Below are 26,019 nucleotides of genomic sequence, written 5' to 3' on the forward strand. Positions count from 1 at the left end.
GTGAGAGGAGTCGAGTATAGAAGCAAGGATATCTTACTGCAATTGTGAAGGGCATTGCTGAGACCACACCTGGAGTATTGTGTTCAGTTTCACTCTCCTTATGTCAGGAGAGGGAGTGCAACAAACGTTTACTAGACTAATTCCTGGGATGACCGGACTGACATATGAAGAGAGAGACAAGTTCAAGCCTATATTCATTAGAATTTGGAAGAATGAGGGATATCTCACAGAAGCCTATAAAACTCTTAACTATTTCAAAGTTCTATCTGCCCTACTATCTTTGACCTGCAATTCGTTTCAAGTTATCCAAAATTTAGCAGCCTATTCCTAAAACCTCAACAAGTTCCATTGTACTGATCGACATTGGTTCCTAGTCCTCCTAAATCCTCAAATTTTGAATTCATTATCTCTTGTTTAAATTTATTTATGGCTTATTGTGGCCATAACTTCATCTATCTAGTATTCGTTTCCCAAATTTCTTCACATTTCAGACCATTGTTTAAATTCAACTCTTTGACCAAGTGATTACTCCCCTCTCATAAGATTCATAAAGATGCACTGCATGGAAAAGGACCCTTCAGTCCAATTTGACCATGTAGATTAAATATTCTAAATTAATCTAGTCCCATTTGCCAGCATTTGGACCATATCCCTCTAAACCCTTCCTGTTCATATACCTATCCAGATAACTTTTAAATGTTGTAATTGTACCAGCCTCCTCCACCACCTCTGACAGCTTATTCCATATACACTGTGTATGTGTGAAAATGTTGCCCCTCGAGTCCCTTTTAAATCTTCCCCCCCTCCCCCGACCTTAAACCTATGCCCCCTAGTTTTGGACTCCCCTCCCCTGGGGAAAAGACCGTGTCTATTTATCTTATCCATGCCCCTCCTGATTTTATAAACTTCTATAAGGTCATCCCTCAGCCTCTGACACTCCAGGGAAAATAACCCTAACCTATTCAGCCTCTCCCTATAGCTCAAACCATCCAATCCTGGCAACGTCCTTATAAATCTTTTCTGAGCCCCATCAAGTTTCACAAGGATGTTGCCAGGATTCAAAAGCGCTGAAGCAGCCCTAAATAAAGGAGCATTATCTTACCCTGTTCTTTCAACCTCTGTACTTTTTCATACATCAACCACATTATTGACCTTTAATTCCAGTCATGTGTTGGCAAGTCAGTAGAATGGTTTTCACTTTGATCTAATCATTAAAGCCAGTGTATTTCCAGAACTGACTACCTATCTTTTTCATTTACTTTTACTTCTGGAGTTCCTCCACAGATCTACTGTTAAACCTGTGCTGTTGATCTGCATACTTCCCTTTGAAAACATTGTTTGCTGACATGAGTTAGTTTCGACGTGTAAGTTGATATCTATTTCTCCTCTGACTCTTTTGGAATGTTTTTCCAATACCTGGTCTAGGATGAACAGTCACTTCCTCGTGTGAACCATTGGGGAGGTGGAAATCATTATTTTTGGCCCCCATCACACACTTTGTACTAGAGCTGCAAGACCTTGTTGTAATGCAAACAGAAAATATTAGAAAATAGTCAGCAGGTCTGGAGACTCAACTGTAGAGAAGAAGAAACTGAAATCAGGAAAGGGAGATCTGAGGACATGGAAGGAAAACTGAGGGCAATAAGGATGGGGAATCTGAGGACAAGTTGTAATTCACAGCAGGAAATTAGAATCCATTAATGGTAACTCACTGCAGGAAAACTGTATACCGGTAATATTCAGATTCTTTCCATAAACCCAGAATACATTTTATGTATCTCCTTTCAAGAAAAAACCCTCATTCCTTTGTGAAGGGTAATCTGCCTTTATGGCTATGTGCCACAGCTCAACGGAGGCGTCCAGATTTTTAGAACTCCTTTTAAATCAGACCTGATTGTTTAATTCTGTTTTTATCTTCGATGTGCCTTTGTTCTGTATTCCTGTGTTGGTTGCAGGATAGGGGAAGTGGATAGTTTCTCTATCTACCCAATATCGTTAGCCCAATTAAGATTGCCAAATTATGTGACAATCTGGTTCGAGACCAGTAACATTTTTTTTTAAATATGTGAAGCTTGAAATCCCCAGCATTTATTGGGAGAATAGAGCCACAGGATTCCACAGCTTTAAATAAATAAACTAAATGTTACTGTGCAAGATTAGAAAATTAGATCAATCCACCTACTTTTCTCATGTTAAATGTGGATGCTAAAGAGATTATGAATTAGACAACTGTGGATGAAAACACCACTAAGTGCATCAAATAGCAAATGTAGTCAAGGCAAATCCCATAGATCACAGAATGGCCCTTACCCCACCCCACCCCATTCTCCTTCCCAGGTGTTAATTACACTGTGGGTCACAAAATGTCGTTAAAACATTATGTACTTTACAAAGGATTCCAATTTTTAACTTTTGCAGATCTAGCTTCCAAATATCCTTGGAATTATTTTATTATGGACTTCCTCAATAACCGCTCACATCCTGGTACTTAAAGCTCTTCTTCTGAGACTGTGTTACACTGGATTTCTGAGGTTCTACTCCCGTACCCACTCATGGGGACACTGTCAGCTCTTTCACTACCATCTGGTTTAATTAAGTTGGCATACCCTCTGGGTTTCTCTGAGTTCCAATATTTCTTAGTTACTACATCTGCTTTGGGGTTTTCTTTAAAGAAACTAGGAGCAGGCCATTTGGCCCACCACATCTTCTCAGTCAATCATTATGACCATAGCTGATCCTCTATCTCAATGCCATTTCCCATTTTCTACTTAGTCCTTGAGGCCTTTAAAATCTATAACTTTTTCAGTATCTTTCCTGAATATGTTCAGTGCCTTGGCCTTCATAGTCCTTTATAGTGGACAGTTCCCCAGGTTCATTATCCTCTGAGTGAGGTTTGTTTTCCTCACCTCATTCCTAAATGATCTGTCCCATATCCTGAGACTATGTTCCCTGGCTCCTGACTCCCCTGTTAGAATTGTATATGTTTCAGACAGATCCCCTCTTATCCTAGTGAATATAGGTACAGTCAAACCAATCTTTCCACATAGGATGTAACCCAGATATCAGCTTGGTGAACATCTGTGCTACTCCACCTATAGCTAGGAGATGCTTTCTAAGGTAGGGAGACCAAAGTTGTGCACAATTCTGCAGGTTTGGTCTCACCAAGGCAATCTCACTGCATCACTACTGTATCACTACAGTAAGACATCCCTGCTTATGGACTCAAGTCATAGTGCAATAAAGGTCAATAAAGCATTTACTTTCTAATTACTTGCTGCACCTATTTTCATTGACTGGTATCCAAGGATACCAAGATCTTGTTCAACTCCAAATTACCTTGAAGCCTCCTTGTATCCCCCTCATTCCTGCCCAGTTTTGTGTTACTAGCAATCTTGTAAATATTATATTTGGTTCCAAGTCATTTATATATAACTCATGAATAGCTGGCGCTCAGGTACTGATGTCTGTGGTATCTTATTAGTGACTGTCTGTCATTTGGAAAAAGATCCAATTCTTCCTGAACTCTGTTTCCTGTCTATGAATCTAACCAAGTCTTGACCCATGCCAATATATTATCCCCTGTCCCGCGTGCTTTAATTCATCCCCACTCTCAGCTGCAGAAGAGCCAGCAGTAGTTCCCAGGGCTGCTTCTGAGCCCTAGTATTGTCCAAGGCGGTGTCAGAAACCTTCTATCTCCACCTCAGCTTCCTTGAGTCATAACTACGCTGAGCTATCCAACTGCTTCTGAAATGTCTTCCAAAGCCTCAACTACATAGCTAGTGACTTTCAACCACCTCCTTAACCACACTGCAAACAGCAACGCTTTTCCTGCTCCCATCCAATTGATTAACTCATCACCCCCATTTGTGGCCATCCGAGGTCCCACAACTGGATTTTCTCACCACTATTTTGAGGATAACTGAGGCTTGTCCAACATCTGTCACTGAGAAGAATCCAGAATGGTGGATGATGCATGTGTGGTCTGACCCATTTGTGCAGGCACTGGAACTCCCAGGGCATGCTGTTAATTGAGGTTCTTGGCTTCCACCCTTAAAAAAGGTCAGTTAAGATTTCATTTGCCATTTTTCAACTGTACCCTTCCAGAATCAAGAACACTTTGGAAAATTTACAACCAATACATTGATTATCTCTGCAACCATTACTTTTAAGCCTCTGGGATGTTGTCCATCAGACTCTTGAGACTCGTCAGTCTTTGTTCTAATAGTTTTCTTAGTTTTCTTTAACCTGGTTAAAAATCACACAACATCAGGTTATAGTCCAACAGGTATATGTGGAAACACTAACTTTCAGAGCGTTGTTCCTTCATCAGCTGGTTGTGAAGAGTAAGATCATAAAATACAGAATTTATAGCCAAATGAGCACTCTGTCGTGGAGATGTGATGATACATTAGACAATTTTAGATCAAATCTTTCATCTTTTAGAATAGGATGTGTTGGTTTCTGTTCTTTGATGTGTAAATCCCAGAACTTCTTTTAAATTACATTCTCAAGATAGCTAGCTTTTCGAATAATAGTTGCCATCTCAGCTCAGACAATGCATTAAAGTGTGAGGTCTGTTTGTGTCGCAATGTTGAGTTAGACTGGTTCTACTTCTAAAGTGGGATTTACAGCTTTTTACATGGATTCATGCAGTTTTTGAGCAAAATAATATGTAATTCTGCAAAACCAAATTCACCCTATAAACTTATATGTGTGCGCGTGTAGGAGAGACAGAATGAATGCATTCATGAGAGTGTGAGTGCATATCATAGTGTGTGCTTGGTTGTGTGTGTGTGAGAGAGAGAGAGATGGAGTATACGCCTTTGAAAGCGGCGCCATGGGTGAGAGTGCAGGGAGTGTATGTGTACATATGAGAGACAGCTTGTGTATGAGAGAGGGTGTGTGTGAGAGAGTGTATAGTGCAGTGGGGTCACCTGTAGTGTGACGTGAACCCAAAGTCCTGGTTGAGGTCATTCTCATGGGTACTGAACTTTGATATCAGCTTCTGCTCGGCCACTCTGCATTGTTGCTTGTCCCGAGGTCCACCTTGGAGGATGGTCACCCAAAGGTCTGAGGTCGAATGGCCTGGACAACTGAAGTGTTCCCTGACTGGGAGGGAACACTCTTGCCTGGTGATTGTTGTGTGGTGTCCATTCATCATTGTCTGAGTGTCTGCTTGGTCTTGCCAATGTACCATGCCTCAGGGCATCCTTGCCTGCAGCATATGAGATAGACGTGAGAATCCATGTAAAACACTGTAAATCCCACTTTAGAAATAGAACCGGTCGAATTCAACATTGGGACAGACAGACCTCACAACTTAATGCATTGTCTGAGCTGAAATGTCACCTATTGTTAGAAAAGCTAGACCTATCTTGAGAATGTAATTTAAAAGAAGTTCTGGGATTTACATATCAAAGAACAGAAGCCAACACCTCATATTCTAAAAGATAAAAGACTTGATCTAAAATTGTCTAACGTATCATCACATCTCCATGACACTGTATTCATTTGGCTATAAATTCTGTATGTTATGTTCTTATACTCCACAAACACTGATGAAGGAACAGCCCTCTGAAATCCAGTGCTTCCAAATAAACCTGTTGGACTATAATCTGGTGATGTGTGATTTTTAACTTTGTCCACCCCAGTCCAACACCGACATCTCCAAGTCATTCTTTAACCTGGTAATTGACATTGTTTTAAAGTTGAAAATGTGTTGCTGGAAAAGCGCAGCAGGTCAGGCAGCATCCAGGGAACAGGAGAATCGACGTTTCGGGCATAAGCCCTTCTTCAGGAAGAAGGGCTTATGCCCGAAACGTCGATTCTCCTGTTCCCTGGATGCTGCCTGGCTTGCGCTTTTCCAGCAACACATTTTCAGCTCTGATCTCCAGCATCTGCAGACCTCACTTTGTCCTCATTGTTTTAAAGTTGTTTCCTCCCTTTCACCTGAATTTATAAGATTTCAGGGATTCTATTTATGCCTTCTACAATGAAGTCAGAGGCAAAAAGCAGAATTTTGGCATGAGCAGAGGTGAGAATGTTGAGAAAATACAGCAAGACTGGGAAAATAAATCAGAATCTTAACATAGAGACAATATTTTCTGATTCTCCCCTTAAGCTTAAAATGGTGGGTTCAGAATCAGACTATTCAGAGGCAATGACCCTATCTCCATGTATTTACATCTTATTATTGGTCAATCTTGCTTTAGTTCTATGCAACTATCAAATGTCCCCTCCTTCCTTGAGAAGTTAGATGATACAAATGCCTGACTTGCAAGGCAGAGCAGGTGGCTGTAGCTCACAGAAACTTGTCCCTGCCATCAGCCAACAGTGTCTTCAACATAATGTCCCTAAGTGCTCCATGGAAACCATCTCTCTCGACCCTTCATCCACACATATTGACAGCAGCAAACTGCCAGACTCACCACATCATTGTGCCTGTTCTTGGACTAACTCTGACACCACTTCAGTACTTCAACACTTCTATGTTTTTACTTGCATGTTTCTCCAAGGTGAAGGCACTGTATCTGAATATATGGAGCATTTGTAACAAAAAGTATGAATTGTTCTACAGATTGAGGTAAATATACATTACAGAGATGTGGTTAGAGGGTTATTAGGGCTCAGACCTAAATGTTAATAACTAACAAAAAGCTAGGAAAAGTTGACATAAGTTCACTATTGAACTTAACTTGAAAGATCAAGATGTAAAACCAGTTTTGGCAGACGTATATAATATTAAGGGTAAGAGATTACTACTTATGCCTCCTATAATGTTCTGCTGTAGGAACATACAGGAAGGAATTAATGTAAGAAATGTACTGCAATATCGTGGATGACTCTAACCTATATATAATTTGGTAGATTTAAATTGGCAATGGTAGCTGTGGAGTTAATATGCATCTTTGGGACAGTTGCTTAAGCAGTATGTTTTTTTTGCCAAACAAGGACTAGGCTATCTTCATAATTTGCAATGAAACTGGATTAATCAATAGCCTATGGTAAAGTGTCTCCAGGTAACAGTGATCATAAGGTACTCGAATTTCATGTTCAGTTTGAAAGAAAAAAGTGTGCAACAATGACAAGTGCTTTAAACTTTGAGAAAAGTAACTCCAACGGCGTGAAAGGTGAACTGGGAACAAATTAAAAAGGTAGGTCAATGAGGTTGAAGTGGCAGACCTTTATGGAGATGTTTAATAACTCTCAAAATGATCTATCTCAGTGAGAAAGAATGGCGCTTTGAGATGGATGCATCCTGAGTGGCTCCCTGTTATAAGAAATTTAAAGATAGCATTATATTTATACTGATTATTAAAATGCACAAATATACAAGGAATAGTGGTAAATCAGACTTTAATACCAATGCAGAATGACTAGAAAGATAATAAAGAGGCAGAAAGCAGAGTATGAGGGAAAACAAATTATAATATAAGAACAGATGGTAAATATTTCTGCAAGAATTTTGTTATGATTACTTTATATTTGTGGACTTGCATTTAAAGGACTGTGGATACCTGGATATTTCTTTTAAAGAACTCAGTGAAAGGACACGGGAACATTTTTCTTTAAACAAGATGTTTCTTGGTAGTCGTGTATCTTGTGATAACTGCTTATTTACTGATGATCCCCTGCCTGAGTTATAGTGGTCAGATTGAAGTTTAGGTTTTGAGTTTTCAATATGGGAAATGTGCTGAAAGAAAGAAGCTGCTCAGTTCATGTTTCCTATTTCTGAAACATCATTGTGATGCAGTTGGAGTAAAACCTGATCATTCTCTTGGAGGGCAATGGAAGACATCTTGTTAGTGTATTTCCTGAGCAGGTTGGATCTGCCAAGATCCCAGAGACAATGGCCTATGTTTAATGACACCTTTCTACACATACCAAAATAACAGCATCTGAACATTCCACACTTATCCTTTTTTATCCTTCAAACACTAAGGACAGAAACTTATATGGAACTGAATGACATGGCCTATGATAAATCTGGGAGAAATGCATTAAAAAGTCCAGTGAGGTTACTGTCAACGTTAGGAGCAACTGGTCACATTTCCAGCAGTGTTCCAGACATGGAAATGGGTTTTTCACTAGGGAGTGGCGAAATGCCTATCAATGGGCTTATTGTTCATTATCACCCTTATTGGCGCTGCATCTCACTACACTACTGTGCAGCTTCTTATTTACCACAGAACAGATAACCTAGATGCTGCAGATTCCTGACATTAATGTGAGAGTGGATACTTGGCAACGCCAGCTCGCTGCTTTCTCCTCTGGAATGTCATCTTGGAAGCCAATCACCAACAGCTCAGGGCACCAGTCACATGCACATTATGCCACATACACTGGCATCTGATGTGTACCAGACTCTTCAATCAAGCATGACACATCTCTGATCCACTTACAGTACACTTCAATGCCGCACTTTGGAGTACATTGATGCATCTCATTCCAATGCTGCTCCAGGGATGCTTTGTACATAAGGATACCCAGAAGCTGATTGAACCAGTCTACAGTTCACTGCTCACTCATTCTCCTCACTTGTGCCTACTTGGATACTCCCGATATCTCTGCCTTGCCGTGCCCTGCCCTGCATTTTATCACAGACACAGAGACAGGCAGTAATTGTTGGCAGTTACCATTCAAAGGGGTTGATGTTTTGCTGAATGTTACATCTGGTATATGACATCAGTGTTACACCTGCACATGTGTCAGCAGCAGACACACTGTACGTGCTTCAAGCAAGTGGCCATGACATTGGATGGTCACAGTGTTCAAGGTGGTAAAAACAATGACTGCAGATGCTGGAAACCAGATTCTGGATCAGTGGTGCTGGAAGAGCACAGCAATTCCGGCAGCATCCGACGAGCAGCAAATTTATTCCTGATGAAGGGCTTTTGCCCGAAACGTCGATTTTGCCACTCGTCGGATGCTGCCTGAATTGCTGTGCTCTTCCAGCACCACTGGTCACGGTGTTCAGTCATGTCAAGGGAAGCACCCTTCAGGGGCTCACAGCACTACCTCCAGATACCAGTCCAAGGACTTGGTGTGGACAGGGTCAGGACCCACTCCTTGTTGGAGTAAAAAACCAAACATTAGGCACCCCACCATCTGTCTTGGCTCTTTCTGCCCTATTTTTGGCCTTGTTCTCTTGTGCTGAGAGACAGGGAAAGGTTTGAATGAGATGAATTTGGGTATCACAGTACTACTGCTGATGCAGGTGGGGGAAAAGGTGATTGGGTGTCCCAGGTGAGTGTGCGGGAGATGCAGTAGTCTGTAGGGTTAGTAGTCTGGGCAAATTGTATGGTTGAGAAAAAAAGAACATATCACATGCAATAATGAGATTGGCAGAGCATGACTCTTAGTGGGAGGTGGTTACAACAGTACAGAATGCATCAGAGGTAGCAGGTGGTGGCACTTACCTGGCAGAACACAGAAGGTCACTGACATCCTTACAGCTCTATTGGTCATTCCTCCAAAAGGTTGAGATTGCATTGACCTGGGTAGCATCCTTGGACCAGGCTGCCATGGTCTAGTGTCGTAGGCTCTGCTACTTGTCCTGAGGATGGTGGACATCCACCCTCTGAACTACCCTGTCTACCAGGATCTCATCTGCAAAGCAGGTGTCCAATTTCCCATTACCTGACAAATCCAGGATAAATGTCACAAACTGTGCAGGGACTGTTAGCACATGTCCGGGTGGGAATGGGCCTTTTCAGGATTGTGCTGGCACCAGGGATGATCGATTGATTGTGAGATATTTGGAAAGTGGTTAATTTTTCTGGCTACAGTGATTGGGAGAATTGGGCTACATCGGATGGGAAGGACTCTATAGGGATGGGCTGGAAGATTAATGAGGCAAGCCGAGGACAATAGGATGAGAAAATTCACTCTGCCTCACCAAGAGAAATCCTTCATGAGACTCAACAAAAATAGCACTTCATCAAAGTAGGTAAAACTCAGCCCAAAGACTGATTGTCCATAAGTGTTTTTTTCTCCCCTCGAGTGAATGTCTGTTGAGAGAAATCATTTTTTTTCCTCTTTACTGTGTGTGTGTGTGTTTCAGATCACTTAGGGGTTAATATTTATATTTTCATATTACAAATTGTGTTAACTAGTCTTGCACCTTTATTTAATATATTTTGTTTTATAATAAATTAATCATTTTGTGTTTTTTAAAGGAAACTTGGTTGATGGATCTTTTGTTCTATTTATGGACTCCCTCAAGTCTAATCCAGAGGAATTGTAAGTTCGGCCATGTTGGGAACTGTGTAAAACAATTGAATTGATGTTGTGACTCATAGAGATGTGGAACTAGAGAGAGACAGTGCACTGCTCCCATCTGGGTAATAACAAAATGAACAAATCTAATTGAAGTTCGTGTTAATCCTTGGAGTGAGAGTATGGAGAATTGATCATGGAACTCATAGAATTGGCAGAGGCTGCAAATGGATATTCAGTGTCTGTCATTGCTGTAGAAATGGCACAAGAATCAATGCTGGGGTCTAAATTATTTATAATCCATAACAATGTTATGAATAAGGGCATTGAGATAGGTAGAAAAATAAATTGTCAACAGGCAGTAGTAGACCTGCAGAGGGATGTAGACAGGTGAAATGAATGGACAAAATCTTGGCAGATCAAGTATAATGTGGGTGAGTATGAACTTATCCATTTTGATAGAAAGAATATTAATGCAGTGAACTATTTAAATGGAGAGAGATTAGCGGACTCAGTGGTACAGTGAGCCAGGTGTACACGAATCACAAAAACCTAGTTTGCAGCTGTATAGCAAGTGATCAGGGAGGCATGTTGTTCTTTATTGTCGAGTATGGTGCTGGAAACGCACAGCAGCTCAGGCAGCATCCGAGGAGCAGGAGATTCAACATTTCGGGCAAAAGCCCTTCATCAGGAATGACTCATTCTGGATGCTGCCTGACCTGCTGTGCCTTTCCAGCACCACCGACTCGATGCTAATCTCCAGCATCTGCAGTCCTCACTTTCGCCTATGCTGTTCTTTATTGCAAAGAGAATGGAATCTACAAGTTTTACTGCAGGTGTACAGGGCATTGATGAAACCAGATTTGGAGAAATGTACAGATTTAAAAAAATATATAATTGCTTTCAAAACAGTTCAGAGAACGTTGACTTATTCATGGCATGAAGAGCTTATCTTTGAGGAAAAGTTGAACAGGTTAGGCCAATATCCATTGGAATTTAGAAGAATGAGAGGTGGTTTTATTGAAATATATAAGGTCTTGAGAGGAGTGGGTAGGGGGATACCTGGAGGATATTTCCTCTTGTGGGGAAATTAAGGTTATGGAATAAAATTTAAATATAAGAGGCTCCTTGTAATGGTTGAGTTGAGGAGAGACTTTTCTTTCAGAGTGTCTTTAAGAATTCTGGGGATGGGCTGGCCACAGATATCCACCATAAACCCACTGACTCTCACAGTTACCTTGACAATACGTCCTCATCATACATCCATTCTCCCAATTTCTCTGACTCTGTTGCATCTGTTCCGATGATGCCAACCTCCACAAGGGGACCACCGAAATGTCCACCTTCTTCCTCAACCGAGGATTCCCCACCACTGTGGTTGACAGGGCTCTCAGCCAGATCTGACTCATCTCCCGCACTTCAGCCCCCATCCACTGTCTTCCCTCCCAGCTTCAGGTTGCCTGCCTATTTAACACGCTGCCTTGTTCCCTGGTCAAAACCTCTGTCCAGTGAAGCCCAGTGTAAGCTGGAAGAACAACATTTCAATTTCCGCTTGGGAACCCTGCAACCTTCTGGACTCAATATCGAGTTCAATAATTTTAAGGCTTGAGCACCACCTCCTATGTTCTGACCCCAACCCCTCACACCCAGGCCTCACATAGTCTGCCACCACTTACAGGCAGAAGTAGGTACTGAGATCAGAGTCAAGATTAGAGTGGAATTCCTGATGAAGGGCTTTTGCCTGAAACTTTGATTTTTCTGCTTCTCGGATGCTGCCTGACCTGCTGTGCTTTTCCAGCACCACTCTAATCTTGCCATCACTTACAACCCATTGTCAATTGCGAGCAATCCCCATTTCCAGCAATTCGCTCTCCCAGGCTAACCTTTACACATTCCTTTGTTTGCCCAACTGTTCTTTTGTCTGGGCTCAATCTCCATCTATGGATTACTTCTTACGCCTCCCACCCCATCCCTTCTCTAGCATACATATCAACCTTTTTTTCATATTTTCAATATTTACATATTTTTTATATTTCACCAGTTTCCTCATTTCCCTTCACCCACCTTACCTCAGTTCCAACCTTCCAGCTCAGCACCACCCCCATGACCCATCCCATCTGTGCACCTTCCTTCCCATCTATACACTCCACTCTCCGACCTATCACCTTTAGCCCCACTTCCATCCACTATTGCACTCTCAGCTACCCCCCCAGCCCCACCCCCTCCCATTTATCTCTCCACCACTGAGGCTCCTAGCTTCATTCCTGATGATGGGCTTTTGCCCAAAACGTCGATTTTACTGCTCCTCAGATGCTGCCTGACCTGTGCTTTTCCAGCACCACTCTCTTGACGCTAAACTCCAACATCTGCAGTACTCACTTCCACCTACATATTAACCTTTTCCTAGCTACTAAGAGTTCTGAAGAAGGATCACTGGACCGAGAACATTAACTCTGTTTTCTCTCCACAGATGCTGCCTGATCTGAGTTTTTCCAACAATTTCTGTCTTCATTCAACAACTTCTTTAAAAAAATTTTATGCCCACAGGATAAGACTATTGCTTCGGGTGTTTGAAATCAGCACTCCTGATTTCAGGGCTCCCAGATTTGGGAGTCACATCTGCCTTTGCTGCCTATTATCTAATGACAATCAGATCTGTTGGAAATGGGAGGACATCCTCTTGGTTCAGCTCTTGCTTGTCATTTTGGAAGGTCGTTATAGTTACCAGAATCTTCAAAAATTCAGGACCAAGTCTAGATCATGTTTTGCATCACACGGTCAAAAAGGAAGAATACCAAGAGCTTGTTGACATGATAGCACCAAGCTTGAACTATCCTTACTGTCAAGAATCTGAAGGCTCAGGGCCACTGTATCTGTTGATTCAAGGTTTTAGAATGATTGCTTACCAGAGTCTGTGTTCAGAATATTTGCAATTTACAGCATATGAAATTGCTGACAGCTATGTGAATATCTAAACCAATACAGGACGTGTATTCACTGTCTTCCTGGAGAATAATTGTTTGGTTGGAAACACAGCTCTCATTAATGACAAATGGTCTGTTCAGAGTTAATGTGTACCAATAAATGAGCCTAAAGATTTGACCTCACGTCTCCTGCTAATCCTCATTCATGCCTCCAAATCTAATAATCCTTTAAAAGGAGCAGGGTCTAATGTTGGAAGCAATTTGCAGAAATAATTATATAAATGTAAAAACAAAAATTAAAGCAAAGTAAACATAGAGATTTAGCACGCTTCGTCATTTTGGAGCTTTCTGCCATGTAAAGGTGTAGGTGTCTTTGTTTAAGGTAAAGGAAAGCAGTAATTGATGCAGAGCTATCTGTATAATTTTCATGATTTGGAGATGCCGGTGTTGGACTGGGGTGTGCAAAGTTAAAAATCTTACAACACCAGGTTATAGTCCAACAGGTTTAATTGGAAGCACACTAGCTTTCGGAGCGACGCTCCTTCATCAGGTGATAGTGGAGAGCTCAATCCTAACACACAAAATTTATAGCAAAAATTTACAGTGTGATGTAACTGAAATTAAACATTGAAAAATTGATTGTAAAGCCTTTCATCTGTTAGAATACAGTGATAGTTTCACTTCTTTCATGTGTAAATCACAAAACCTTTTTTTAAAAAAGTTGCATTCTCGGGTTAGCTGTTAACAATGGTGATAGCTGGACAATATGTTGAAGGTGTTAGCCCCCTGTGTTCTCTGTCTATGCCATGATATTTAGATTGATTCTAATCTAAAAAGTGAGATAACGAAGTTTTACATGAATTCATGCGTACAAATTCACCCCACAAAATATGTGTTCATGTGGGTCATTGTCTGTCTGGTTTGGGGGTTGTGAGTGTGAGAAAGTGTGTGTGTGTGTAGTGAGTGCAGAGTGTCTTAAGTCTGTGAGAGGGTGTGTGTCTGTAAGGGTGTGTGTGGGTGTCTGTGTGCGCGTCTGTGTGTATGTGTGTCCATGTGTATAGGAGTGTGTGTGTGTGTAGGAGTATCTGTGTGTGGGTGTATAGTGCAATGGTGGTCACCTGTAATGTGACATGAACCCAAGGTCCCGGTTGAGGCCCTCCCTATGGGTACCGAACTTAGCTATCAGCTTCTGCTCGGCCACTTTTCTCTGGTGCCTGTCCCGAAGTCTGCCTTGGAGGATGGTCACCCGAAGGTCCGAAGCTGAATGTCCTGGACCACTGAAGTGTTACCCAACTTGGAGGGAACCCTCCTGTCTGTTGATTGTTGTGCGGTGCCCATTCATCCGTTGTTGTAGCCTTTGCTTGGTTCCCCAATGTACCATGCCTCCGGGCATCCTTGCCTGCAACATATAAGATAGACAACGTTGGCTGAGTCACATGAGTACCTGCCATGTACAAGGTGGGAGGTGTCCCCACCTGTAATGGTGGTATCTATGTCCACACTCTGACTCGTCTTTCAGCGTCTACCATGACAGGGTTGTATGGAGTTGTCCTCAGAGCCGGATAGCTTGCTACGAACAACGATCTGTTTGAGGTTTGGCGGTTGTTTAAAGGCAAGTAGTGGAGGTGTGGGGAAGGTCTTGGTGAGGTGCTCATCCTCATTGATAATGTGTTGCAAGTCACGAAGAACATGGCATAATGGATTACATTGTACTTTGCTCAAAAACTGCATGCATTCATGTAGAACTCTGAGCTCAAAAACTGCATGAATTTATGTAAACTTCCGTTATCTCACTTTTTAGATTAGAATCAATCTAAACATCAGGTCATAGACAGAGAACACAGGGGGCTAACACCTTCAACATATTGTCTAGCTATCACCATTGTTAACAGCTAACCCGAGAATGCAACTCTTTTTTAAAAAAGTTTTGTGATTTACACATGAAAGAAGTGAAACTATCACTGTATTCTAACAGATAAAAGGCTTAACAGGCAATCAATTTTTCAATGTATAATTTCAGTTACATCACACTGTAAATTTTTGCTATAAGTTCTGTGTTAGGATTGAGCCCTCCACTATCACCTGATGAAGGAGCGTCGCTCCGAAAGCTAGTGTGCTTCCAATTAAACCTATTGGACTATAACCTGGTGTTGTGTGATTTTTAACTTTGTATAATTTTCCTGTTCTTGTTTTATAAAGTATTTCCTTTCCTCTGTTTTCCATGCTAGTTTATTGAATCATGTTCAATAGGATCTAAGGACTTCTATAGAAAAACAAGATACTCCATTAAAGGTCTTCTTGGAAGTCAAGACTTCTGAAGAGAGAAATAGCGGTGATATTAACAAAGCCACAAGCTCGAGGTCAGACTATGGGCTACACTGTATGAAGACATCATCTCCTCTGTATCATGACCCATTATGTGTCTTCCAATAAAAACTGTAATAAAAGAATTGCATTAATATGTCAACTTTCGCAACTTTAAAACATCTCAAAGCACTTCACAAGCCAATGAAGTGTAATCTCCTAGGTAATATAGGAAATGTAGCAGCAAGCTCCTATAAACAGCAATGAGATAGTGACCAGATCCTTTACGTATGTATATTTGTTTACGTTTCTGATTGGGGTGTAACTGCTCCGCAGGATATGAGGGGTGTTGGGACAGGCAGAATCCTGCACGTGTACCTGATTTAACATTTGTTTTAGGCAAGATGACAATGCAGCTCTCCCCCTGACAATGGCAGTGCTGACAATGCAGCTCTCTCCCTGACAATGGCAGTGCTGACAATGCAGCTTTCGCCCCGTGCTACAGTCATGCATCAGCCTAGGTTTTGCACTCAAGTCAAAGGATTGGATTTGAACTGATGAACTTTTCTTTCAAAGACCAGATTGTTGCTGACCAACCACAACTGATTCAACTGCTCGTGGGTATGGCCGTAAAATGCCCAGACTCTACAATGTATGCGCTCAGAGCTTGCTGCTATAAAAAAAAATGATTTGTAATGCTTTTTCCTGAGAGAGGAAATAAAAGTCACACAGCCATCAACTGTGAACTGTTTCTGTTCTGCTTGTGACTTCACAAGACCAAGAAGGCTGAGTTGTGGTTTTTCCTTTTGTAAACCATTTTTTCAAAACAAAATTAAACAATATATAATGGTTTCAAATCATTCAAAAATGTAGCCAGATCACAGGTTGACTAGATCACGGCCCTGGAATTACAATGTGTCTCGCCAATGCAATTTGTGTGAAGAGATGCATTTTGGGAAGTACAGTGAGGTAAGGCAGCATAAATAAAATGGTACAATTTCAGAGGGCGACCTTCAGTAAAGAGAGCTACAAGTTGAAATGCCCAAATCTTTGAAGGTTGCTGAACAAGTTGGTGAAGATGTTTAAAGATTAAATGGGATCTCCTTTACAAATAGAAACAAAGCATTTATACTAAATCTTTATAAATCTCTGGTTAGGCAACATCTAAAGTATTCTGTTCAATTTTGGATACCACATTTTAAGGAGGATATTAAAGTCATGTCGTGGGTTCAGAGGAATGCATCATTTACCATAATGATTAACAAGAATGAGGGGACAATGAAGTGAGAAGCCTAAAGAAGCTGGGTTAGTTCTCATTAGGGTAAGGTAACTAGAATTTTAGAAGAAATATTTGACATTAAGAAACATTTTGATTGAGTAAATAGGGATGAACCTTTTCTATTTGGAGGAAGGTCAATGACCAGAGAGTACACATCTTGGGTTAAATGGTAAAGGAACCAAAGACAAGATGAGTATTTTTATAAAACACAAGTTTGTCAAGCTGAATGATGGTGTGCAATGGATTTCCACAAAGGTCAGTGCAAGAACCACTGACCAACTCTGAGACTGTAATAGCGAAATGTTTCAGAATTTGCCAATGATGCCAAAATTGGAGGAGTCATATGTAGTAAGGATGCTACTATTCAATTTCACCAGCAAAACGGGCAGACAAGTGGTAGATTGAGTTAGTATAGAAAAGTGTGAAGTGATATATTTTGACAGGAGGAGTAGGGAGAGGCAATATAGACATAATAGCACAATGCTAAAGGGATGAAGGGGCTGAATTTCTTGTGCACAGATCTTTGAAGGTGCAAGAGCATGGTTAGCATAAAAGGAGTTTGGGCTTTATAAACAGATGTATTGAGTACAAAAGCAGGCAAATTGTAAATTTGAAATTTTAAAAACTCTGGTTAGGCTACATGAGTATTGTCTTTAGTTCTGATCTCCATCCTTCAGGCATGATGTGAAGACTCTCATGATGAGGGAATTTAACAACAAGGTTATCTTGGAGTTAATTTCCATGGAGCAAAGGTGGTTTTAGGAGATGTGATGAAAGTTGTACAAGGTTATGGTGCATCTAGATAAGGTAATAAAATCAAAGCTATTCTCCTTACCTAATGTACAAGGGCTAATTGTCACCTATTTAAAGTCTTTAGCAAGAGATGGGCAGCAGAGCTTTCATACACTGCTAATGACATCAGACTGTCTGCTATGAGAGAGAAGTAGAGGTAGGGATATTTGGAGGGATTTGTTTGGCCACTTATGGGAAATAAGCTTGTAGGGCTATGGGGACAGAGCAGGGACTGGAGCTAAAAAAAAACTAAAAGAACTGCGGATGCTGTAAATTTGAAATAAAAACAGAAGTTGCTGGAAAAGCTCAGCAGGTCTGGTAGCATCTGTGAAGACAAATGAAAGTTAACATTTTGGGTCCGATGACCCTCCTCAGATCAGTTCTGAGGAAGATCACTGAACCCAAAACATTAACTTTGATTTCTCTTCACAAGGGATTGGAACTGACTGAACTGCTTTGCAGAGAACGAGCATGAATTTGATTGGTTAAGTGGCCTCCTTCTGTGTCACAATGAGTCATGGAGGTCTGCACCTTTGAAAAAGGCCCTTCAGCCCATTGAATCTGTGCCAGTCAAAGGCATACATCTAACTATTTTATGGCTATAGTTCTATGTTATGGTGATCTGAACTCATTTCCTGAAAGGATAGTGGCAACAGATTCAATAGGAATTTTCAAAAGGGAATTGCTTTTATAAACGAAGGGAGGAATTTTCAAAGCTATGGCAAAACAGCAGGTGAGGTAAGTGCAGCTATTCGAAAAGCTCTTTCAAAGGCTCAACACAGGCACAATCAATCAAATTGCCGCCACCTTTGCTGAATGAATCTAGGATTCAGCAGTGTATAACAATTAACGATCATTTAACTTCATCTCTTTCCTTTGCTAAGGGAATGGACTGCTATCATTTCCTTTCATTACAATGATAACATTCATGTGTCACTGGTCCTACATTTCATAACTGAGGATGTTCAATAATTCATAACATCCCATATCTTTTCCAGCAGGTGGTCTTTAACTCACAGTATTCAAACTACAGGGTGAAGATCTAAAATGTTACAGGCTACTTTTCTACATCTTGGCAAAAAAGGGTTATATTTTAACTAGGAGAAAGTGAGGTCTGCAGATGCTGGAGATCAAAGTTGAAACTTTATTGCTGGAACAGCACAGCAGGTCAGGCAGCATCCAGGGAACAGGAGATTCGACGTTTCGGGCACAGGCCCTTCTTCAGGAATGAGCAGAGAGTGTTCAGCAGGAGAAGATAAAAGGTAGGGAGGAGGGACTTGGAGGAGGGGAGTTGGAAATGTGATAGGTGGAAAGAGGTCAAGGTGAGGGTGATAGGTCGGAGTAGGATGGAGGCGGAGAGGTCAAGAAGAAGACTGCAGGTCAGGAAGGCGGTGCCGGGCTGGAGGGATCCGGCTGAGACAAGGTGGGGGAGGGGGGATGAAGAAACTGGTGAAGTCCAAGTTCATCCCCTGCGGTTGGAGGGTTCCCAGTCGGAAGATAAGACGCTCCTCCTCCGACCGTCGGGTTGTTGTGGTTTGGCGGTGGATGAGTCCAATGACCTGCATATCCTCGGTGGAGTGGGAGGGGGAGTTGAAATGCTGTGCCACAGGTTGGTTGGGTTGGTTCGTCCGGGTGGCCCAGAGGTGCTCTCTGAATCGCTCCGCAAGTAGGCGGCCTGTCTCCCCAATATAGAGGAGGCCACACCGGCTGCAGCGGATGCAGTAGATGATGTGGGTGGAGGTGCAGGTGAATCTGTGGCGGATATGGAAGTTTCCCTTGGGGCCTTGGAGAGAAGTGAGGGGGGAGGTGTGGGCGCAAGTGTTGCACCTCCTGCGGTTGCAAGGGAAGGTGCCGGGAGTGGAGGTTGGGTCGGTGGGGGGTGTGGATCTGACAAGGGAGTCGCGGAGGGAGTGGTCTCTACGGAAAGCTGATAGGGGAGGGGAGGGAAATATACTCTACGGAAAGCTGATATCCTGCCCCCTGTAAAAACGCCATCCCATTCTCCCAATTCCTTCGTCTCCGCCGCATCTGCTCCCAGGAGGACCAGTTCAAAATACGTACAACACAGATGGCCTCCTTCTTCAAGGACCGCAATTTCCCCCCCGACGTGGTCGACGGTGCCCTCCACCGCATCTCCTCCACTTCCCGCTCCTCCGCCCTTGAGCCCCGCCCCTCCAACCGCCACCAGGACAGAACCCCACTGGTCCTCACCTACCACCCCACCAATCTCCATGTACAGCGCATCATCCGCCGTCACTTCCGCCACCTCCAAACAGACCCCAGCACCAAGGATATATTTCCCTCCCCTCCCCTATCAGCTTTCCGTAGAGACCACTCCCTCCGCGACTCCCTTGTCAGATCCACACCCCCCACCGACCCAACCTCCACTCCCGGCACCTTCCCTTGCAACCGCAGGAGGTGCAACACTTGCGCCCACACCTCCCCCCTCACTTCTCTCCAAGGCCCCAAGGGAAACTTCCATATCCGCCACAGATTCACCTGCACCTCCACCCACATCATCTACTGCATCCGCTGCAGCCGGTGTGGCCTCCTCTATATTAGGGAGACAGGCCGCCTACTTGCGGAGCGATTCAGAGAGCACCTCTGGGCCACCCAGACGAACCAACCCAACCAACCTGTGGCACAGCATTTCAACTCCCCCTCCCACTCCACCGAGGATATGCAGGTCATTGGAATCATCCACCGCCAAACCACAACAACCCGACGGTCGGAGGAGGAGCGTCTTATCTTCCGACTGGGAACCCTCCAACCGCAGGGGATGAACTTGGACTTCACCAGTTTCTTCATCCCCCCTCCCCCCACCTTGTCTCAGCCGGATCCCTCCAGCCCGGCACCGCCTTCCTGACCTGCAGTCTTCTTCTTGACCTCTCCGCCTCCATCCTACTCCGACCTATCACCCTCACCTTGACCTCTTTCCACCTATCACATTTCCAACTCCCCTCCTCCAAGTCCCTCCTCCCTACCTTTTATCTTCTCCTGCTGAACACTCTCTGCTCATTCCTGAAGAAGGGCCTGTGCCCGAAACGTCGAATCTCCTGTTCCCTGGATGCTGCCTGACCTGCTGTGCTGTTCCAGCAATAAAGTTTCAACTTATATTTTAACTAATCAAACAATGTCAGCCTAACAGTCACATCACGATGTGATTCTCAGTTAGAGAGTTTGATCTTTTCTGCACCAATATATGTGTCTTTGTGATTGAATTTCAAAGTTATGCTGCCTCAGGCACATATCCCTTCAAATTTATTAAGATACCTCATATATCCAAATATCGATGCACTTGTTTAATATCTCCTATAAGGAAATAAGAATTTTATTTCAGCAAAGTGAACTGAAAATTCTTTGTCAATTCATTTAGTTGGACAAGGGAAGGCAGGCAATTTTACAGGGTAACAGTGGTTCCGTGTATAGCACTATCACCCTGAGCCAGAAGATCGTCAGTTCGAGCCCATTCCAGTGTATTGAGCTCAAAAATGTAAACCAACATTCCAGTACCATATTGGCTAAAGTGCTGCATTGTCTGAGGTGCTGTCTTTCAAATGACACATTAAATCACAGCCAATAACTGCAGTTGTCATTGAGTAAGAGAGAGATCCTCAGTAGCCTCCTGCACAATATTTATTTCTTAATGCACATGGGAAAATAACTTATCTAGTTGTGATTTGTTTGTGGGAGTATGCTGTTTGCAAATTAGCTGCCATGTTACCTTCCACAATTACTAAGTTAACAAAGGAGGGTGAAGAAACCAGGAATAAAGTATGAATGTACACTAGCAAGAAACATAAATGGACTGTAAAACTTCTATAGATCTGTGAAAAGCAAAAGATTATGCCTGAAATGTCGATTCTCCTGTTCCTTTGATGCTGCCTGACCTGCTGCGCTTTTCCAGCAACACATTTTTAAGCTCTGATCTCCAGCATCTGCAGTCCTCACTTTCTCCTAGAAGACAAATGTGGGTCCATTAGAGGCAGTGACAGGATAATTTATAATGGGGAATAAAGAAATGGCAGAGAAACAAAACAATTATTCTATGCCTGTCTACGTGGAGGAAGGTACCAGAAATCTTCCAGAAATAATAGGGATCCAAGGCAAGAAATGAGAAACTGGAAGTAATTAATATTAGTAAAAAAAAATTAGTATTGAAAAAATTAGTGGGACTGAAAGTTGACAAATCCCTCGGATCTGATGATTAACATTCCAGAGTGTTGAAAGAGATTACTGTAAAGGAAATGGATAAATCAATGGTCATGTTTAACAGTTCTATAGATTCAGGAGCTGTGCCTGCAGATTGGAAGGTTGCAAATATAACCCCAATATTTAAGAAAGGAGGGAGGGAAAAAGTTGGTCGCTAACATCAGAAGTTGGAAAAGTTCTAGAATAAATTATAAAGGATGTGATAACTGGACACTGAAAACATAATGATCTGAATCAATAGAGTCAACTTGGGTTATATTGGGGAAATCAGATTTGACAAACCTGTTAGAGTTTTTTTTAACAAAGAATATTAGCATAGTTGGTAAAGGTTTACCAGTGGATGTGGTTTATCTTGATTTTCAGAAAGCTTTCCATAAGTAAAAAGCAGAATGGTGTGTTGTTTCCCTGATTCCAGGATCAAGGATATCTCAGTGAGGGTGCAGAATGTTCTCACGGGGGAGAGGGGCCAGCAGGAGGTCATTGTCCACATTGGAACCAACAACATTGGAAGGGAAAAGTTTGAGACTCTGAAGGGAGATTACAGAGAGTTAGGCAGAAATTTAAAAAGGAGGCCCTCATGAGGAGTAATATCTGGATTACTCCCAGTGCTACGAGCTAGTGAGGGCAGGAATAGGAGGATAGAGCAGATGAATGCATGGCTGAGGAGCTGGTGTCCGGGAGAAGGATTCACATTTTTGGATCATTGGAATCTCTTTTCGGGTAGAGGTGACCTGAACAAGAAGGACAGATTGCACCTGAATTGGAAGGGGACTAATATACTAGCAGGGAAATTTGCTAGAACTGCTTGGGAGGATTTAAACTAGTAAGGTGGGGGTGGGTGGGACCTAGGGAGATAGTGAGGAAAGAGATCAATCTGAGACGGGTACAGCTGAGAACAGAAGTGAATCAAACAGGCAGGGACAAGGTAGGACTAATAAATTAAACTGCATTTATTTCAATGCAAGGGGCCTAACAGGGAAGGCAGATGAACTCAGGGCATGGTTAGGAACATGGGACTGGGATATCATAGCAATTATGGAAACATGGCTCAGGGATGGGCAGGACTGGCAGCTTAATGTTCCAGGACACAAATGCTACAGGAAGGATAGAAAGGGAGGCAAGAGAGGAGGGGGAGTGGCATTTTTGATAAGGGATAGCATTACAGCTGTGCTGAGGGAGGATATTCCCGGAAATACATCCAGGGAAGTTATTTGGGTGGAACTGAGAAATAAGAAAGGGATGATCACCTTATTGGGATTGTGTTATAGACCCCCCAATTGTCAGAGGGAAATTGAGAAACAAATTTGTAAAGAGATCTCAGCTATCTGTAAGAATAATAGGGTAGTGATGGTAGGGGATTTTAACTTTCCAAACATCGACTCGGACTGCCATAGTGTTAAAGGTTTAGATGGAGAGGAATTTCTTAAGTGTGTACAAGACATTTTCTGATTCAGTATGTGGATGTACCGACTAGAGAAGGTGCAAAACTTGACTTACTCTTGGGAAATAAGGCAGAAAATGAGGTGTCAGTGGAGGAGCACTTTGGAGCCAGCGTCCATAATTCTATTCGTTTTAAAATAGTGATGGAAAAGGATAGACCTGATCTAAAAGTTGAAGTTCTAAATTGGAGAAAGGCCAATTTTGACAGTATTAGGCAAGAATTTTCGAAGGCTGATTGGAGGCAGATGTTTGCAGGTAAAGGGACAGCTGGAAAATGGGAAGCCTTCAGAAAAGAGATAACAAGAATCCAGAGAAAGTATATTCCTGTCAGGGTGAAAGGGAAGGGTGGTAGGTATAGGGAATGCTGGATGACTAAAGAAATTGAGGGTTTGGTTAAGAAAAAGAAGGAAGCATATGTCAGGGTTAGACAGGATAGATCGAGTGAATCCTTAGAAGAGTATAAAGAAAGTAGGAGTATACTTAAGTGGGAAATCAGGAGGGCAAAACGGGGACATGAGATAGCTTTGGCAAATAGAATTAAGGAGAATCCAAAGGGTTTTTACAAATATATTAAGGACAAAAGGGTAACTAGGGAGAGAATAGGGCCCCTCAAAGATCGGCAAGGTGGCCTTTGTGTGGAGCCACAGAAAATGGGGGAGATATTAAATGAATATTTTGCATCAGTATTTACTATGGAAAAGGATATGGAAGATATAGACTGTAGGGAAATGGATGGTGACATCTTGCTAAATGTCGAGATTACAGAGGAGGAAGTGCTGGATGTCTTGAAATGGTTAAAAGTGGATAAATCCCCAGGACCTGATCAGGTGTACCCGAGAATTCTGTGGGAAGCTAGAGAAGTGATTGCTGGGCCTCTTGCTGAGATATTTGTATCATTGATAGTCACAGGTGAGGTGCCGGAAGACTGGAGGTTGGCAAACGTGGTACCACTGTTTAAGAAGGGTGGTAAAGACAAGCCAGGGAACTATAGACCGGAGAGCCTGACCTCAGTGGTGGGCAAGTTGTTGGAGGGAATCCTAAGGGACATGATGTACATGTATTTGGAAAGGCAAGGACTGATTTGGGATAGTCAACATGGCTTTGTGCATGGGAAATCATGTCTCACAAACTTGATTGAGATTTTTGAAGAAGTAACAAAGAAGATTGATGATGTCAGAACAGTAGATGTGATCTATATAGACTTCAGTAAGGCGTTCAACAAGGTTCCCCATGGGAGACTGATTAGCAAGGTTAGATCTCATGGAATACAAGGAGGACTAGCCATTTGGATATAGAACTGGTTCAAAGGTAGAAGACAGAGGGTGGTGGTGGAGGGTTTTTTTTCAGACTGGAGGCCTGTGACGAGTGCAGTGCCACAAGGATCGGTGCTGGGTCCTCTACTTTTACATAATTGATTTGGATGCGAGCATAAGAGGTACAGTTAGTAAGTTTGCAGATGACACCAAAATTGGACGTGCAGTGGACACCGAGGGTTACCTCAGATTACAAAAGGATCTAGACCAGATGGGCCAATGGGCTGAGAAGTGGCAGATGGAGTTTGATTCAGAAAAATGCGAGGTGCTGCATTTTGGGAAGCAAATTGTAGCAGGACTTATACACTTAATGGTAAGGTGCTAGGGAGTGTTGCTGAACAAAAACACCTTGGAGTGCAGGTTCATAGCTCCTTGAATGTGAAGTTGCAGGTAGACAAGATAGTGAAGGAGGAGTTTGGTATGCTTTCCTTTATTGGTCAGAGTATTGAGTACAGGTTTTGGGAGGTTATGTTGCGGCTGTACAGGACATTTGGTTAGGCCGCTGTTGGAATATTGTGTGCAATTCTGGTCTTCCTATCGGAAAGATGTTGTGAACTTGAAAGGGTTCAGAAAAGATTTACAAGCATGTTGCCAGGGTTAGAGGATCTGAGCTATAGGGAGAGGCTGAACAGGCTGGGGCTGTTTTCTCTGGAACGTCGGAGGCTGAGGGGTGACCTTATAGAGGTTTACAAAATTATGAGGGACATGGATAGGATAAATAGACAAAGTCTTTTCCCTGGGGTCGGGGAGTCCCAAGGGCATAGGTTTAGGGTGAGAGGGGAAAGATATAAGAGACCTAAGGGGCAACTTTTTCATTCAGAGGGTGGTACATGTATGGAATGAGCTGCCAGATGAAGTGGTGGAGGCTAGTACAGTTGCAACATTTAAGAGGCATTTGGATGGGTATATGAATAGGAAGGGTTTGGAGGGATATGGGCTGGGTGCTGGCAAGTGGGACTAGATTGGGTTGGGATTTCTGGTCGGCATGGACGGGTTGGACCGAAGGGTCTGTTTCCATGCTGTGCATCTCTATGACTCTATGATTCTAGGTCTCATACAAGAGGTTAGAGCACTTGGGTTGGGGGAAATATTCTGGCATGGATTAAGGATTGGCTAATGGACAGAAAACACGAAGTAAAACTAAATGGGTCATTCTCAAAACAGCAGGCTGGGATTGGTGAAGTAACTCAAAAATCAGTCTTTAGACCCCCACTATTGACCTGCTGTTTCAATGATTTGGATATGGGAACCAAATGTAATATTTGGTTTGTGGATGATGCAAAACTAGGTGGAAATGTACGTTGTGAACAAGAGGCAAAGGAGCTTCAGGGGAATTTGGACTCGCCAAGTGAATGAGAACGAAGGTATAGCAGATGGAATATGATATGAATAAGTGTGCAGTTATCCATTTTGATAGGAAGCTCAGAGGTGCAGAATATTTCTTGAATGGTGAGAGATTGGAAAAACATTAATGTCCTGAGGAATCTGGTTTTCTATGTTCATTAGTCATTCAAAACTAACTCGCAGATGTAGCAAA

The 26,019-nt window shown here is 42.5% G+C and overlaps 1 protein-coding gene across 6 annotated transcripts in view; it reads left to right on the forward strand.

Moving 5' to 3' along the window:
- The window catches only part of LOC122552980 (KH domain-containing RNA-binding protein QKI), a 562,983-nt gene extending 546,820 nt beyond the window's left edge, over positions 1-16,163 (forward strand). For 2 of the 6 annotated variants that reach the window (XM_087991528.1, XM_043696329.2), the window contains 2 exons: positions 10,179-10,242; positions 12,689-13,320. In XM_087991528.1, coding sequence (XP_087847654.1) covers positions 10,179-10,242; positions 12,689-12,704 — 80 coding nt within the window. In that variant the 3' untranslated portion in view covers positions 12,705-13,320. Of the gene's footprint in view, positions 1-10,178; positions 10,243-12,688; positions 13,321-15,370 lie in introns of those variants that run through there. The other 4 variants (XM_087991529.1, XM_087991527.1, XM_043696327.2 and 1 more) reach the window with 4 other exon arrangements.
- The last annotated feature ends 9,856 nt before the right edge of the window (positions 16,164-26,019 follow it).

The sequence above is a fragment of the Chiloscyllium plagiosum genome, unplaced genomic scaffold (assembly GCF_037043375.1).
Source record: "Chiloscyllium plagiosum isolate Xiang-an unplaced genomic scaffold, Cpla_swu_hap1 HiC_scaffold_10, whole genome shotgun sequence".
NCBI classification, from domain to species: Eukaryota; Metazoa; Chordata; class Chondrichthyes; order Orectolobiformes; family Hemiscylliidae; genus Chiloscyllium; species Chiloscyllium plagiosum.